Raw genomic sequence first — 18,452 nt, forward strand, 5'->3', positions numbered from 1 at the left:
TTCATTGTTCATATATCCTAAACATGCTAAAGAAAACTCCAAATCATACAGATGATTGAAGATATAAATTATGAAAAGTACTATTAAATTTTTTCAACATTCTAATATTTGAAGGACTGATTGCTTAAAAAAAACCACTAGCAGCAGTCTGTAACACCAAATTATAACAAATAACATGTAATGAAAAACAAATGTGTATTATAGTGTGCAGATATAATAAAGTTCATTGTTCATATATCCTAAACATGCTAAAGAAAACTCCAAATCATACAGATGATTGAAGATATAAATTATGAAAAGTACTATTAAATTTTTTCAACATTCTAATATTTGAAGGACTGATTGCTTAAAAAAAACCACTAGCAGCAGTCTGTAACACCAAATTATAACAAATAACATGTAATGAAAAACGAAATGAGAAATAGACGAATCAGTGTTTGCCTTTATGGAGATGCTCAATCACTTATATCTGTTCGTATACTGATCGTATAACATAATTTGTACAATTTGTAAGTATTTCATTACATCAAAACAAGTGCATATTTCATTAATAGACTTTATATTTTGATTTGTAATCTTCTTTACTTCAATTATGCTGAGACATGTACCCTGCTGCAATCAATAACTTCATAAATTATAAGACATATTCAACAAGATTTCTCCAATGATACAAGAAGAAAGGAGAAATTTGTACTGAAGCATTACATGTACAGATACATCTTGGAATTTTTAATTTGGAGTTTTGGAATCCAAATCGGGGACCAAAGGGTCGTATGTCATGCACATAAGGTTATAAGGACAGAGAGAGATTATGGCAATAAGAACAGAGAGAGATTACGGTGATAAGGACAAGAGAAAGATTACGACAATAAAGACAGAGAGGGATTACAGTAATAAGGACAGAGAGAGATTACGACAATAAGGACAGAGAGAGATTACGACAATAAGGACAGAGAGAGATTACGGTAATAAGGACAGATAGAGAGTACAGTAATAAGGACAAAGGGAGATTACAACAATAAGGACAGAGCGAGATTACGGTAATAAGGACAGATAGAGAGTACAGTAATAAGGACAGAGAGAGATTACGACAATAAGGAAAGAGAGAGATTACGACAATAAGGACAGATAGATAGAGAGTACGGTGATAAGGACAGAGAGAGATTACGACAATAAGGAAAGAGAGAGATTATGGTAATAAGGACAGAGAGAGATTACGGTAATAAGGACAGAGAGAGATTACATAATAAGGACAGAGAGAGATTATGGTAATAAGGACAGAGAGAGATTACGCTAATAAGGACAGAGAGAGATTACGTAATAAGGACAGAGAGAGATTACAGTAATAAGGACAGAGAGTGATTACGGTAATAAGGACAGAGAGAGAATACGACAATCTTCTTTTTTATATGTAAAAGTTTCAAAGTCAATGAGGTGGAGCTGTACAATCTCCATGGAAACAATACATGCAAATGTCAATAAATTTGCATACCAAATATCAGTGACCTAACATTATCAGTTCATCTTAAACTGATCTAATCACAAACTAATACATGTAAACTAAGCAAAAGTTTCAAAATCAACAGACCATGACTGAGTGAGATGTGTTAAAGCTTATAAAACTGAATACCAATTAACTTTGGCCTACCACTAATGGTTCCCCTGAAACTGACCTAATCAAAAATTAATACATGTTAACTAAGCAAAATTTTCAGTGTCAATAGACCATGACCATGGGAGCAGGACCAAATAATATCCATGGAAATGAGAAGTGCCAATTCTTATGCAACTACATACCAAATATGATTTACCCACCACTTGTGGTTCCCACAAACTAGACCTAATCACAAACTAATACATTGTTGATACCGCCGCCACCAACGCAAGAAACAGCATACCTATGTCTTGCTTTTTGTCTCTGTCAAACGAGACGAAAATAACACAGTAAACATGAACACTCACCAAAAAAATTTAAGGTGAACTCAGCTGCTCCAGAAGGGTTAGCTGTTTTTTTGCTTCACCAGTTGCTCCATATTACTTGTGCATAAATTTCAGTGCAAAGTCAAAAATTAGGTAAGTAGACTAATGGAAGAAAGAAATTATGGCAATGAGGACAGAGAGAGATTATGGTAATAAGGACAGACAGAGATTATGGTTATAAGGACAGAGAGAGATTAGGGTAATGAGGACAAAGAAAGATTACGGTAATAAGGACAGAGAGAGATTACGGTAATAAGGACTGAGAGAGATTACGACAATAAGGACAGAGAGAGATTTCGTAATAAGGACAGAGAGAGATTAAGCTAATAAGGACAGAGAGAGATTACGACAATAAGGACAGAGAGAGATTACGACAACAAGGACAGAGAGAGATTACAGTAATAAGGACAGAGAGAGATTACACTAATAAGGACAGAGAGAGATTACGACAATATGGACAGAGAGAGATTACGACAATAAGGACAGAGAGAGATTATGACAATAAGGACAGAGAGAGATTACGGTAATAAGGACAGAGAGAGATGTCATGTGTAAAATGATGTAAGTGTTGGTAAGCATGGTAAACAGGAAGTTTACACCACATGGTATAGCTGACTCATATAAATCCTGAAACCAAATTTCAGAAATCCTTATGATGTGGTTCCTGAGAAAGATGCGACAAAAAATATTCATTGGACGGATGGCATACAGACCGATGGACTGAAGTAAACAGTATACCTCCACTTTTTTAAAACGGGGGTATAAAAAGAATCACAGACAAATCACTTATGTCTCGTTTTTTTGTAATTTTGATTATGAAAATGTTGGAATTAAAATAGCAATACTTAAACATGTTACAAAAGTCAGGCAAGTACTCAAAGTCAACATGGTCAATGAACTATGACTGAGGTACATGGCTAATCAATCTCCATGTAAATGAGATGTGTCAATACTAATACATAGATACCTAATATCATTGACTTATTTTAAGTCTTATTTTTTTAAACAAACCTAAACATAAACATTTACTTAAACTGTTTTGGTTTTTTTCATAAATAAGGCCGTTAGTTTTCTCGTTTGAATTTTTTTACATTGTCTTATCGGGGCCTTTTATAGCTGACTATGCGGTATGGGCTTTGCTCATTGTTGAAGGCCGTACGGTGACCTATAGTTGTTAATGTCTGTGTCATTTTGGTCTTTTGTGGATAGTTGTCTCATTCATGTCATTGGCAATCATACCACATCTTCTTTTTTATATGTAAAAGTTTCAAAGTCAATGAACCATGAAGAGGAGGTGGAGCTGTACAATCTCCATGGAAACAATACATGCAAATGTCAATAAATTTGCATACCAAATATCAGTGACCTAACATTATCAGTTCATCTTAAACTGATCTAATCACAAACTAATACATGTAAACTAAGCAAAAGTTTCAAAATCAACAGACCATGACTGAGTGAGATGTGTTAAAGCTTATAAAACTGAATACCAATTAACTTTGGCCTACCACTAATGGTTCCCCTGAAACTGACCTAATCAAAAATTAATACATGTTAACTAAGCAAAATTTTCAGTGTCAATAGACCATGACCATGGGAGCAGGACCAAATAATCTCCATGGAAATGAGAAGTGCCAATTCTTATGCAACTACATACCAAATATGATTTACCCACCACTTGTGGTTCCCACAAACTAGACCTAATCACAAACTAATACATTGTTGATACCGCCGCCACCAACGCAAGAAACAGCATACCTATGTCTTGCTTTTTGTCTCTGTCAAACGAGACGAAAATAACACAGTAAACATGAACACTCACCAAAAAAATTTAAGGTGAACTCAGCTGCTCCAGAAGGGTTAGCTGTTTTTTTGCTTCACCAGTTGCTCCATATTACTTGTGCATAAATTTCAGTGCAAAGTCAAAAATTAGGTAAGTAGACTAATGGAAGAAAGAAATTATGGCAATGAGGACAGAGAGAGATTATGGTAATAAGGACAGACAGAGATTATGGTTATAAGGACAGAGAGAGATTAGGGTAATGAGGACAAAGAAAGATTACGGTTATAAAGACAGAGAGAGATAACGGTAATAAGGACTGAGAGAGATTACGACAATAAGGACAGAGAGAGATTTCGTAATAAGGACAGAGAGAGATTAAGCTAATAAGGACAGAGACAGATTACAGTAATAAGGACAGAGAGAGATTACGCTAATAAGGACAGAGAGAGATTACGACAATAAGGACAGAGAGAGATTACGACAATAAGGACAGAGAGAGATTACGACAATAAGGACAGAGAGAGATTACTGTAATAAGGACAGAGAGAAATTAAGACAATAAGGACAGAGAGAGATTATGACAATAAGGACAGAGAGAGATTATGGCAATGAGGACAAAGAAAGATTACAGTAATAAGGACAGAGAGAGATTACGACAATAAGGACAGAGAGAGGTTACGGTGATAAGGACAGAGATAAGGACAGAGAAAGATTACGGTAATAAGGACAGAGAGAGATTACGACAATAAGGACAGAGAGAGATTACGGTAATAAGGACAGAGAGAGATTACGACAATAAGGACAGAGAGATTAAGGTAATAAGGACAGAGATGGATTTCAATTATAAGGACACAGAGAGATTATAGCAATGAGGATAGAGAGAGATTATTGCAATAAAATGGTCATCTGCTGAATCAATATGGCAACCATAAAAGGAGTAGGTTCAGTAAGACCCCTTTTTGGCCCCAAAATATAGCAGTTTTAGAAAATTGTGAAAATGTAATCTTCAAGCTATATTTTGGAAAGTAAAATGCTTCTGCTACATAAATATGAGCTGTTTTTGCCACATACAATGCAAAAATATCGCGTTCTAGCATCATTAAGTCATGCTAAATTACTGAAATCTTCAAAATTTTAGCATTTTGGTTAATTTTTAGACAGTTTCCGTCTAAAATGAAAGTGGCCGCATTCGTGTTCATTCATAATACTGAAATGTAAGTTGTATTTGATGATAATACAAAACATATATAAAGGTTGAGGATGAACACGTATGCGGCCACTTTCATTTTTGACAAAAACCATCTGAAAAGTGACGTTTTTTGGCATATTTGATCGATTTTTCACATTTAAGCTTGAATCAGAGCGTTTTTAATGACTAAATCAGTTAAAATCTTTCACATAAACTAATCCAATCAATTGAAATAGACACTTAAGTGTTTAAAAAGTGTCCAAAAACTTTCGTTAGATGAACCTGAAATTTGAGGCCAAAATCGGCCCTTACCGGACCTACTCCTTTAGTGCAAACTTCAATTTAACTAACATGAAGCCTCTTTAAGCAGTTTTCCTGCTTTATTGGTCATGTCTACCATGTGACACATTAACGTAGTGTAAACTAGATATCATTGAAATGGGAGCCATCTCTGTGGGCCCAGCTGTGAATAATGTGTGGTAAAACATTTGCATCTTCATCATTGGACATGGGGTTGTCAAATGAAACCAAAGTTTTTGACCTTGACCTTTGACCTAGGAAGTTGTACATAATTTATGACACATCCTCTGGTGTTGGTTTAAATACATATCAAGTATAAACTTTGAAATCATAACGGTTCTCAAGATATATAGCAGACACAATCTTTACCATAGAACATGGGGTTGTCAACTAAAACCAAAGTTTTTGACCTTGAACTTTGACCTAGGAAGCTGAACATACATTATGACACACCATCCGGTGTTGGTTAATATACATGTCAAGTATAAACTTTGAAAGTTCTCTAGATATAGAGTAGACACGATTTGTTACGGAAGGATGGATGGAAGGTGCGACAGACAGACAGACTGATAACTATATGGCGGGCGCCATTTGGCGGGGCCCTAATTATGATATTCCTACATAATTTAGTGGATACAAGATACAATATTTCTATTTTATACTTTACTGTTACCTATAGTGGTTAATTTTTGTTTCAATTTGTCTTTTGTTAAGAGTTGTTTCATTGGCAATCATACCATGCATACCATATCTTCTTTTTTATAAACAATAAGTTAACAAGCTATGAATGTTAAAAAGCAACACATAGTATAGCATGAAACTCAGGGCTTGGTACTTAATTGGCTTCATGGTGCCAAGAAATATATCCTTTGTCTGATTAAAGTTTGAAAAATCTTCATTTATCAAGGCTTATGAACAATTTCCTACACTGGAAAATGAATTTATGTAAAATAAAAAAGAAATCATTTCAAGAACTTTCTCTTATAATATGTTCAAACAATTATAAATAAATTATTTGTGACTTTTTGTCTGATTAATTTTGTGACTTTCTGTCCACTAACTGCAGGAAATAGGTGTTGAAAACAGAGAATTTTAAAAATCAAAAGTCTTTATAATTAAATTTAATCTTACTTTTTGGCCAACTCCCTTTCAACCGCACTCAGGCTTTTATATAGTTCTTCATTCCCCCCCCTCCAGTCTGCCCTATTGCTGTATTTTATCAGCTGCATTTTACTCGTTTCATTTCCTCTTCTGAAATTAAATGCTTGAATTTTACTCAAAACTAGATAAGCAAGCTCCTTCCAATTAACTATTGTTTTTTCTTCTGACAGTTCCTTCATTTTTTCAGGTATTTTAGCATTTTGATGTGTTGCCAACTTCATGATATCTTGAGTTAATGGAAGTACTTCTTTCTTGTTAAATGTTCGTTCTTTTGAAGACTGGTGGGCCTGACTCCCAATTTTGTCAGTCCACTGAGTTTCAATTAAAAATAAGAAGTCTGCAATGTCTTCCCTTCCCTCTCTATTTCTTTGAGTCACCATTGCACCTAAGTGGTGTTCACTAAGTTTTCTGATAATTTGTCCAGCCTTTTTGGCCAATTCAGGCTTCATAAACATGTCCACTCCATTTAGTGTTTTTTCTTCACTAACTTTAACGATGGTTTTTACTGCAGCTACAAATAAGTTGAAATTTTCTGGCCTGAGGAAGTTGACCAGATCAGCTCCAGCTGTATCACCAACTGGTTTTAGTAATAGAACTTCAGTTTTAATTCTGGCTAAAAGCCTTAAACTATAACGTATTCCTGCCGATCTTTCCCTCCCTAGTTTGTCAAATAAACTCTTGCCCAAGACTAAAATACTCTGATCGTTCTTGACTTTTTGTCCTATTACATCATTTGATAAACTTTCCAATATATAAGTAAAGTAATCTTGCCTTTTTTCTAATGGATCGTGATGATCAATAGATATTCCTGCACCTTGTAGAAGCCTCTTTCCCGCTTTTATAAATGACTTTTCTTGGACCTGATCTTCTAAGTTTTCGTTTCCACGTCTGCTAGTACAAGAGCTGCCATGTCTCCATAATTCTGTTTTTATGTAAAATCGAAGACAATATTTACATGGGAGATAATCATTGATCTGGTGTTGTCCTTCACTAGGCCTCCTGGCAACTATTAGTTGCTGTGCTGGCCTTTGTTGTCTCACATTTTGCAAAACTTCGATATTAAATATGAAATCCCCCTCGTTGCGTAATGTATCAAGTGTGCATTTTCTTTTATTTTGATCCTTCGATTGTCTATTTTTTGAAGCTTTGGGCAGCTGAGCTATAACTTTTTCATCACTATGTTTTTTTTCCAAATGCCTGCTTATCTTTAAGTCCAATTTGCCACAAAATATGCAAGAATGGGTTTTAGTGTAATCATGCTTTCCATTACGCTCATTGGCACTATTAACTAATTGTATCTGGGAATCTGAAAAAAAATTATAGCATTATAAGCATTATACTGTGCATTTCATATATCACATAAATAAAGTGCTACCAGTAAGAGAGCACAGCATATTACCACAGCAAGTCAACAAAGACTAGGCACAAGTTTGCTGAAAAATATTATGGTTAAAAAAATTATACATGTCCATTCATTTTTTCTCTTCAAGAAAGAATCAAGACATTGGAAAAAGACATTAAATCAAATAAATACAGCACAACACTTTAGATCTATTTTTATTTCAAAAAAGAGAAAAATTATACATCGTGGTAAGACCGATAGCATCACGCTCAGAAATTATACATTGCAGGCCTGTGGTTCCTTAAGGGCCTGGGGAGAACACTCACTGAGACCATATTTATAACAATTTGGTAAAGTTTGAAAGACATACTTGAGTTGCAATGTAGTGTGTGACATGGGTGCTCCAAGGAACTTACTTATTGAAGAAGAAGTTATTAAGCACAAAAAGGTTACAGTAACACCTTTGTAAGTTCCAAATTAGAAACTTCTGCCAATGGTATTAGGCATAAACTTAATTGACAATCTTATTTTCCCTAAAAACTGTGTCTCAAATACATCCATATACTATACATAATTTGCTGTTAATATATTACCCATTTTAAGATCTGTCTCCGGAGTAGCCTGTGGTTCAGCTATACACATGTTCAAGTTTGGTTCAACTGTTTTTTGGTTCTGCATAACTTTTTCTTCAGCCCTAAAAATTTGAGTTGATGGTGCTTTCTCTATTTCAACAAATTCTGATGTTAGTGTTTTATTTTGTCCAGCATTGTTCAGAGCAGAAACTCTGAAACTGTACTGTTTCCCATCTTCCAACTCTTTGACTTTAAATGCATTGCTATATTTATCAACTTTTTCAACTGGGATCCAGTCCTCACCATTTTTAGAACATTCAATTACAAATTCAACAACTGGTGATCCACCATCTTTGTATGTTGACATACATGTTCGGTCACATACCTCTGGAGTGATGTTGAACTCCCTTGCTGAATCTTGAACAGCTAAAACAAATATTTTTATTTCATCACTTTGTTATTAATGGATTTGTTAAAAAAATATCACACATTACAGCTAATTTCCTAATGCATGCAGATGAAGACTTTGTTTCCTTTGCTTGCTTTGTTTGTATATCATGTATATATTGTACAATTATATTGGGAAAATGTCCAATTGAATTTAAATAGGATTTATACATTTATACAGGTTTAACTATGTCATATATATATATTGTAATTCAGTGGTTGTCGTTTGTTTATGTGTTACATGTTTTTTGTTCATTTTTTTTTTTTTTTTGCATAAATATGGCCGTTAGTTTTCTCGTTTGAATTGTTTTACATTGTCTTATCGGGGCCTTTTATAGCTGACTATGTGGTGTGGGCTTTGCTCATTGTTGAAGGCCGTACAGTGACCTATAGTTGTTGATGTTTGTGTCGTTTTGGTCTTTTGTGGATAGTTGTCTCATTGGCAATCATACCACATCTTCTTTTTTATATATTTATTGTTTGGAGATGTTAATTGTAATTACAAAGCTTATACAAAGAAAGCAAGCATTCCAACCAATGTTTTACTCAAGCATATGGAAATTAGCTGTAAGTAAGATGTAAAGACTATTAAATTGATTGACTGATTGTTACTTGCTTAATGTAACTAGAAGCTCTCAAGAGCTTGTGTCGCTCACCTAACTCTACTTTGGTTTTAGAAATCATGTAAAGATAGATAAAAATCATAACAGATACCCAAATAATAATTGAGGTCAAATTTGGTTTAATATTTGTCCGGTTATTTATTAAAATATCCTGGTAGCCATCTTGAACAGTTAATTGACAACAAAGTCATGAAAGTAGCAACACTTGGTCAGCACCTCATAAGGAACATTCATGCCATGTTTGGTTTCATCCATTCAGTGATACTCTAAAAGAAGACATTTGTATTAATTTCCTATAGGGTCCTATGTCATGTATGTTAAACTAAGTCCCCACCCCTGGCGGCCATCTTGGATGATGGATCGGCTGCAAAGTAGCAACACTTGGACAGCACCTCAAGAGAAACATTCATGCCATGTTTGGTTCCATTCCATTCAGTGGTTCTCTAAAAGAAGACATGATTATGTATTTCCCATAAGGTCCTATGTTAAACTAAGTCACTCACTGGCAGCCATCTTAGATGAGGGATCGGCTGCAAAGTAACAACACTTGGTCAGCACCTCATAAGGAACATTCATACCATGTTTGGATTCATTCCATTCATAATCATTGGTTCTCTAAAAGAAGACATTTGTATGTATTTCCCATAGGGTCCTATGTTAAACTAAGTCCACCGCTGGCAGCCATCTTGGATAATGGATCAGCTGCAAAGTAACAATACTTGGTCAGCACCTCATAAGGAAATTTCATGCCATGTTTGGTTTCCTTCCTTTCCTTTCACTGGTTCTCTATGTAGTGACTGGAAAGGGTAAAAAATCATCAGAAAATGTAGAAGGCACCTGGAAACAACACCAGATCATTTGATATTGCAGCTTATAGATGGGAACTCAGATTTGGATAGTGTCAAGGTAAAAAATGTTAATCTCTTGTGAAAAGAAATAAAAAATATGTTAACACTGTAGTTAATTAATAAAGATATCATTACACTTCCCCTCAGGCCAATACAGCAAGCCTCAGATAAATAACAAGGCCAATACAGAAATACTCACGTAATAATATCACAATAATTCCCAAGAGGCTTGTAATTTCCTAGTAGGAATATAAGGAAATTTACTAAAGGCCTGTTGAAAATTATTATTATTGAAACAAAACAGTTATTTTAAAAATATGCTTACCTCTTTTTTTTGTATTCTCTTTCATCTTTTTTTCTGTATCATTTTTCTCATCAGTGACAGTAACAGCTATGTTTTCCTCAGTGATGCTTTTCACCTCAGTAGTTTTGAGTCCAATTTCTGTTTCCTCATTTTCCATAACTCCTTCAGCTGTTTCATTGTTTTTCTCCATTTCAATATTTTCTATACACCCTTTACTTTGAATCATTTCACATATGTCTAGATTTATCTCCCTTGTATAATTTCCTGTTTCCATGACAGATGTATCTTCTGGTTCTGCCTCCATTTCAGTATTTAGACTATCTTCCTGATCATTGGTAGTTGTCAAATTAACACCATCAATGTCCGTATACAACAAATTATCTTCAAGGTCATCTTTGCAGACTTTCATGACTTTATCTTCATCTCCATGCTGACTTGACTCATCTTTTGTATCCATGTCAATCTCTTTTTCAGTTTCTGGATTATTATAAAAAAAAAGTATGTTTCAATACATTTTATGTTGAGATATCATAAGCTTTAATACTAGTGCCTCAAAGCGCCTGTTATGTCCACCTTTCATCTATGCATAATATTGACTGTGAGTACCAGAATATTGAAAGCAACATCATCTGATGAAAGTTTAAAACTACACACTGCATATGACAGCAAGTTCAAGTGGTACTTTTGATATTTAGGAACGGACCATTTGATTTTCTAAGGGGGGTCCTGGAGTTTTATATCAAGCCAGATTTTTTTTAACCATGCTAACAAAGCAAGATATGTTTTTCATTCGATCCAAAGCATCAAGTTTTTTTTTTCAATATCAAATATATTCATGTCATACTTGCTGAAGATGAAGCTAGAATATTTTTTTTTAGCAACATAATATTGACTGTGAGTACCAGAATATTGAAAGCACCATCATCTGATGAAAGTTTAAAACTACACACCCTTGTGATGAGTCATGCCAAATTTGGTTTAAACTACAATCCCATAAAATGCTTTGTATAAACTGTTTTGTGGTAGCAGCAATATTTGATTCCAGAGGATGGTCATCATTTTTAAATTCAACCGTCTAAGCAACATTATTTTTGTAATAAATTAGTTCAAATATGCTATTAATATATAATTTTTAATCAGATTTTTTCTTTAAATAATTTATTTGGAAAATTTCTATTTATAGTCGGGGTAGCAATACAGAAGGGACCATCAAAGAACAAATTTGCAAACATTTGTTCCTCATAGGACCAAAATTGGTGTTTTACCCTTATAATTCAGGTCTTATTTGTTTACACATGTATGACCAATTTGCTTCCAAGGAGAAGATATTATAGTATAGTGTCCCATAAGGTTCTAAGTAAAAACAACATTCCCTGGTGGTAGCCTAACTGGATGCCAGGCGATGGTAATAAGATATAAATGTAACAAGAGTGCACACGCTGAAATGTCTCACATAAACTTAAAATTATCAATGATCCATGAAAATGAGGTCCTGGTCAGATAATCATAGTCAGACGGACATGTACACCTTACAATTGTTCCATACACCAAATATAGTGGACCTATTGCTTATAGTATCTGAGAAAAAAATACCAAAACACAAAAAACATTGACCTATGAACCATGAACATGAGGTCAAGGACAAAGACACCTGACAGACAGACAGACATGTACACCTTACAATCATTCCATATACCAAAATTAGTTGACCTATTGCTTATAGTACTAGAAAAACAGACCAAAACACAAAAAACATAACATTGACCAATGAACCATGAAAATGAGGTCATGGACAAATGACACCTGTCAGACAGACAGGTTCACCTTACAATCATCCCGTACACCAAATATAGTTGACCTATTGCTTATAGTATTAGAAAAACAGACCAAAACACAAAAACTTAACATTGACCAATGAACCGTGAAAATGAGGTCAAGGTCAGATGAAATCTGCAGGACTGACATGTACACCTTAAAATCATTCCAAACACCAAATATATTTGACATACTGCTTACAGTATCTGAGAAACAAACCTTATCACGTAAATTTAACTTTGATCACTGATCCATGAAATAAGGTCAAGGTCAGGTGAAACCTGTCTGACAGACATGTAATCTCCATGGAAATGAGATATGCAATGCTAATACAACTGCATACCAAATATCATTGACCTACCACAAGTGGTTCCTCATAAACTGAACTAATCACAAACTAGTATATTGTTAACATCACTGCCGCCATCAGAAACAGCATACCTAAGAGACAATAACTCAAAGTTCATATATAAATAGCTATTATGTGAAAAAAATATAACAGTATTCAGTTAAAAGAAAGTTGATTAGCAATGAATGTATAGATAGACCCATCACACTGTTTAGCATGTTCACATAAGGCATAGGCCTGGAAGCACTGGTTTGTAGTTCCTGGGAAAAATGCGAAGAATGGGAGAAATGGGGTGGTCAAAGGGATGGAAGGACACATGGATGGACAGACAGGGGTAAAACAGCATCTTCGGTGCAGTAGTATAATGAATCTGTATATAAAATTAGCCCTTCCATTTTACACACCAACTAACACACAGGAATCTAATAATATAACAATTCTAATCTTACTAGGAGTAAGTACATAATCCGACACTGGCAGCAGCTTATAGACAGTCAAACAATCCAATGCCCATTCTCTAGATACTGATATCATACCATGATGATCGTAATACTCTGAAATAAACAATTAAACTACAAAATACACAAATTATATTCAATGCAAACAAAAACAGATTATAAATCCTTTACACTGGTAAAGAAACATTTCATGTGAATCCAAATAAAGTAGACAGCATCAATTTGAATAATTCATTAGAAACCAGTAACAAGTGTGTTCCGGTAGATATGAATACAATGTTGCCCCTATTTCACATTGAATTTGGCATCTAGATGTAAAACCTTCATCTCACCCAAGTTTTCTCCACAAAAATCTTCAAACCAAATTTACATAAGTTATTCTGAGTAGTTCAATAGTTATTACATGGAAACCACCATTTTTTTACTTGCAAAATTTCATATTGCCATTAGGGCTTTAACTCTGAATGGAAAATAGCCTGGAACCCAAATTCAAACTCATAAGGAGGATGCATAATAAGAGCAATTATTCGGCCCCTGAAAAAGCAAAAGAAGTAAACTAATTCAATAAAATAAAAATGAGAATGGAAATGGGGAATATGTCAAAGAAACAACAACCCATTCAAAGAGCAGACAACAGTCGAAAGCCACCAAAGGGTCTTCAACGCAGTGAGAAATTTCCCCACCCGGTGGTCCTCAGCTGGCCCCTAAATAAAATTGTGTACTAGTTCAGTGAAAATGGACGTCACACTAAACTCCAAAACATAAAAACGAACTAAAATTAAAAAAACATACAAGACTAACAAAGGCCAGAGGTTCCTGACTTGGGAGAGGTGCAAACATGCTGTGGGTTAAACATGTTTTGTGAGATCTTATTTATCTAATCTGGCAATTTCAGTGCAGAAAGGTCACTTGTAATGTCACTATGACGTCATAAACATGTTGAAATTGACATATTTGACCTAAAATTGCCATTAATTTCATACATAGTTTTTAGAGAAAATAAAAATGATCTCAGGCCTTACCCAAAAAGATATTTTACACACATAAACATTTTTGTAAAATACATCTTGTAGCAAAATATCTTTTTGGGTAAACCTTGACTCATATCTTAATATTTATGACACTAGCTAAAAATGAGGCTATTATGACAGTTTTTTGACGTTTTGCACTAAATGCAAGAAGTTTTACGAAGAACGGGCAGATTTAATACTGCTGTTCCTCAATCCCAATCTTAACCAGAGCATACCATTGGAGTATGTTCGATAAGGTCCTAAAATGGCCCCCTTTTTTAGCGTTAGTTTCAAATTCCGATTTATTGACCAATATCACAATAGATTATAGCTAATACATTGACTAGATAGGATATAAGCCATTTTGTGGAAAATTTTACAATTCTGGGTTTCATTATGACGTCACAAGTTGTACTTATATTGATTTTTCACGAAAAAATCAATGAAAATGGGTAAATTTCCAAAGATTATTTGACAGGAAACATAGAGCGCATACGTCGACAACAAAGATCTTTTAAAATAATGTTTGTGAAGACATTTAACATGTCTTATTTGAATATTAAGCTTGTCGACGCCTGCGCTCTATGTTTCCTGGTCCTTTATTTGGTTGAAATCCAGCTGATTTTGTCAAATTTCACCAAAATCTCTTATCTTGACCTTTTTGGGATGTAAAAATCAACGTGTTAGAACTAAACTTTGACAAAAACAGCTCTGTTTAACTTCCTCACATGTCTCTAAGGCAACTTAAAACAATTAGTGTCTTGTAACCATGAACTTTATAATTGGGGCCAAATATGGCACTTACCGAACTTACTCCTTTAAGCACAGAGAAGAAAATACATCGAGGAAAACGCACTAGAGAGGAAAACCGTACATTGGGACAATTCGTGCCAACAGGCCTTAAGATTGAGGATTGAGGAACTCTAATACTAATATGTGAGACAAAATTCAAAAATATAAATACTGATGCCTGACAGACTAATGTCTTATGAACATCTGAAGGATGTTTTTTGATAGATTTAAAATATCTTTTGATATAATTCAAGGGGCCAAAAAGATGACCAATGTAGGAAAGATACCTTCTCCTTTGAAAGATCGACAGACAAACTGACAAATGAAAGCTCAAATGACTAAACGCAAAGGACGGTATCACTATTTTTGAATTAGTATAACAAGTTAACAGACAAGGAAGGAAGAAAGATGACAACCATTGACACTGACAGATAAGGGGAGCCAAGTTTTGACATTAGCTCAAACGGACATCGAGTCCAGGTGAGCAAACAAGCTCCAGAAATTGAAGTTTTCACAAAAGTTTGTTTGTCCCAGTGCTGTAATTCTGTCAAAAATTGGTCAGTCAGATCAGCTTTAACCAAAACCATAGAGAAACCATAGGCTCCCAGGAGCCTGTAATTGCTCACCTGAAGCCATGAATTGCCAATTTTTTTTAAATTTTCTATTTTTAGTAACAGTGGTGGCCATGTTTGATGACCTTTGGGGTGGTCATAATTCTGAAAGAGAATCATATATATATGTAGCACTTCCATAAGTTAGGTAGAAGCTGTTTGCTTACAAGATTTTTAATGATTTTTTTCTATGATTTTCTATTTTTAGTAATAGTGACTGCCATATTTGATGGTGTTTGGGTTCATCAAACATAATTCTTAAAGTGGATCATGTATTTATTATTTCCATGAAGTTCCATAACAATTATTTGTTTACATGATTTTTTATTGAGTTTTTGGCATAATTTTCTATTTGTAGCAATGGTGGCTGACATGTTTGATTGCTACATCAACCATAAATAAAAGGATCATCTATATATCATTTCAATAAAGTTTGGTAGCAATTGGTTGTTACAGGATTTTCTATTTTTATTAACAGTGGCATGTTTGATAGCCATTGCGGGTCATCAACCATCATTCTGAAAGAAACTCAGTCTCTCATATGAATCTTTTTCTAAAGTTTGGTAGAAATTGGCCCTTTGATTTTTTAGATGATTTTACCCATATGTTCTATTTATAGACATGACCGCCATGTTGGATGGTTGCCAGTATCATTGGACACAATTTTTGAAAGTAGACACCCTAAGGATGATTCAGGCCAATTTTGGTTTATATTGATCCAGTGGTTTCAGAGGAGAAGATAGAACATTTTTACGGCAGACAGATGACAAGGGATTCCATGTGGTGGCAAAAAAGTCCAGAAAACCTTAGTTGTGCAATGATGGACAAGAATGTATGCTTCTGCCACTTTTTTAGATGGATGCATGGAAGGATTGAATAATTATCAACAGATGGACAGATTATTCAAAATGACCCATTCCTCTTCTTTTTTTTTTAAATTCATACTTACCTTTGAAAAGTTTGAGTTCACCTGGAGATGGTTCTTCATCTGAACATGTGATAAGTAAAGAACCCTGTTTGTCTATTATATCTTTTGATTCATACTTCACATGGCCTCCACAGGATACCAATAAACTTTTCAAATCATCTAAAACACATATAAATTATATTTTTTCACTTATACATTGTTCCAGTATAACCAATATAATTACAATATATTAAGTAAATTGCAGCAAATATATGCAAATCTATCTCATTTTATCATGTTTATATACATATGTCTTAACAATCATATATTTAATGTGGTTCTTACTTATTTGTCGCTTTGAAATGGAAACATCATAATTAAACCTTCTCCCCCTTGAAAAACAAACTGAGAAAATACAGGGGTTTCTAAGTTTCTAATAACAGATTAGACTGTAAATTAACAAATCAAAATTGTTATGATAAACAGTTGTGGAATCTTTTTTTTCTAGGAAATGTCCTGATTTTAATAAAAGTATTTCTGGAAAAATTCGACACATGCACAATGATGATTTACATTTTTTGGTTATAAACAGAAACACCTGTTTATATCTCATTTAGTAAGCACACTTCACAAATTCCTGTAATTTAAGAGAATTATATATATAAATACAAAAGATTAATAAATGAATTCTGGAGGAAACCATTGACAGTTAAAAGCACAAATTACTTTCTATTTGTTTCATTTCTACCATTATTTACCTTATCAAGCTGATCAGGATTTACCTGTCCACAGGTATGACCCTTTAATCACTTGTCAAATAGTTAATTGGCCATTTAAACTGTCAATTAGGGACTATAATCTGGTTGTGTAAATTATTTAGTAATTTAATTATGGAGCAATAACTAACTGGATTATTTTGATAAGATTTGCAGATTATGTCCGCAGAAAGGACATTTCATATTTTTACCGGACAAGTCCAGAGTATATGGACAAAATCAGATGCCTGATCTAAGGAACATTCCCAAAATATCATTATTCAATCTGTCAAGCGGCTTCTCAGAAGAAGATTTTTGAAATTTCAGCCAATCAGAATGCATTATTGGCCCTGGTAGCAATGTTGAATTTCTTATCAGCACCAAAACTAAGTACCATCCAATCAACATTCCTGCCCAGTTTGGGTCCAATTGGCCAAGTGGTTTGGAAGAAGATGATTAAAATATGAAAAGTTTACGGACTGATGGATGGATATAAAATGATGGCAAGGGCTCACACTAGTCTTTGGCAAGGTGAGCTAAGAACACACTAGTCAAAGGACAATACTACCTTTCTGTAAGTCTTTACTTTTTCCAATAACTAAAAACTGCATGTTATCAAACAAAGGACCAGAGGTATTAAGTCTGGCTCTCTTTGGACCACTATGTAATTGTTCTGTCCCAGTATCTCCTTTGATTTCAAATGGATCCTGAAATATACAATGACCTGAATCACATTGGTGTTTTGTTTGATTCTATTCCTGGTATAACTTTAAAGGTGACAATTCTGGGGAAAACAGTGTTATGTTGTGAAAGTACTATCATTTGTATGAAAATGAAAAACATTTTTCAGATTTATGCTGATCCTAAGACGGTAGCACAAAGTTTTATATTTTATATTACAAGTTGTGAAATAAGTAATTAATTAGGAATTCAATTTTACCTCAGGTAATAAATGACCGGCACCTCTTGAAGCTATTACCCATTGGTAATCTAAAATCCAACATTTTTGAGACAGCCCCAGGAAAAACTTCAATGTCCTGTCACAAATACCACTTCCAATGGGATCTGCAATAAACACCAAGTGTGTAAATTCTAACTAGTTCTGTAATGTGAATAATTATTTTTAGGATTTTTTTTAATTTCTCTTCTATTTACTTTAGACCCAATTAGCACCAATATAAGCACTCCAGATCAAAGCCAGAGTAA

At 34.1% G+C, this 18,452-nt stretch overlaps 1 protein-coding gene across 1 annotated transcript in view; it reads right to left on the reverse strand.

The window, feature by feature from the left end:
* The window catches only part of LOC139501773 (uncharacterized), a 43,892-nt gene that overhangs the window by 19,638 nt on the left and 5,802 nt on the right, over positions 1 to 18,452 (reverse strand). The window contains exons 5-11 of the mRNA XM_071290917.1: positions 18,187 to 18,311; positions 17,815 to 17,953; positions 16,534 to 16,671; positions 13,163 to 13,267; positions 10,571 to 11,026; positions 8,349 to 8,753; positions 6,384 to 7,719 (exon numbers count right to left, since the gene is read on the reverse strand). Coding sequence (XP_071147018.1) covers positions 6,384 to 7,719; positions 8,349 to 8,753; positions 10,571 to 11,026; positions 13,163 to 13,267; positions 16,534 to 16,671; positions 17,815 to 17,953; positions 18,187 to 18,311 — 2,704 coding nt within the window. The remainder of the gene's footprint in view (positions 1 to 6,383; positions 7,720 to 8,348; positions 8,754 to 10,570; positions 11,027 to 13,162; positions 13,268 to 16,533; positions 16,672 to 17,814; positions 17,954 to 18,186; positions 18,312 to 18,452) is intronic.

The sequence above is a fragment of the Mytilus edulis genome, chromosome 13 (genome assembly GCF_963676685.1).
Source record: "Mytilus edulis chromosome 13, xbMytEdul2.2, whole genome shotgun sequence".
Taxonomy (NCBI): domain Eukaryota; kingdom Metazoa; phylum Mollusca; class Bivalvia; order Mytilida; family Mytilidae; genus Mytilus; species Mytilus edulis.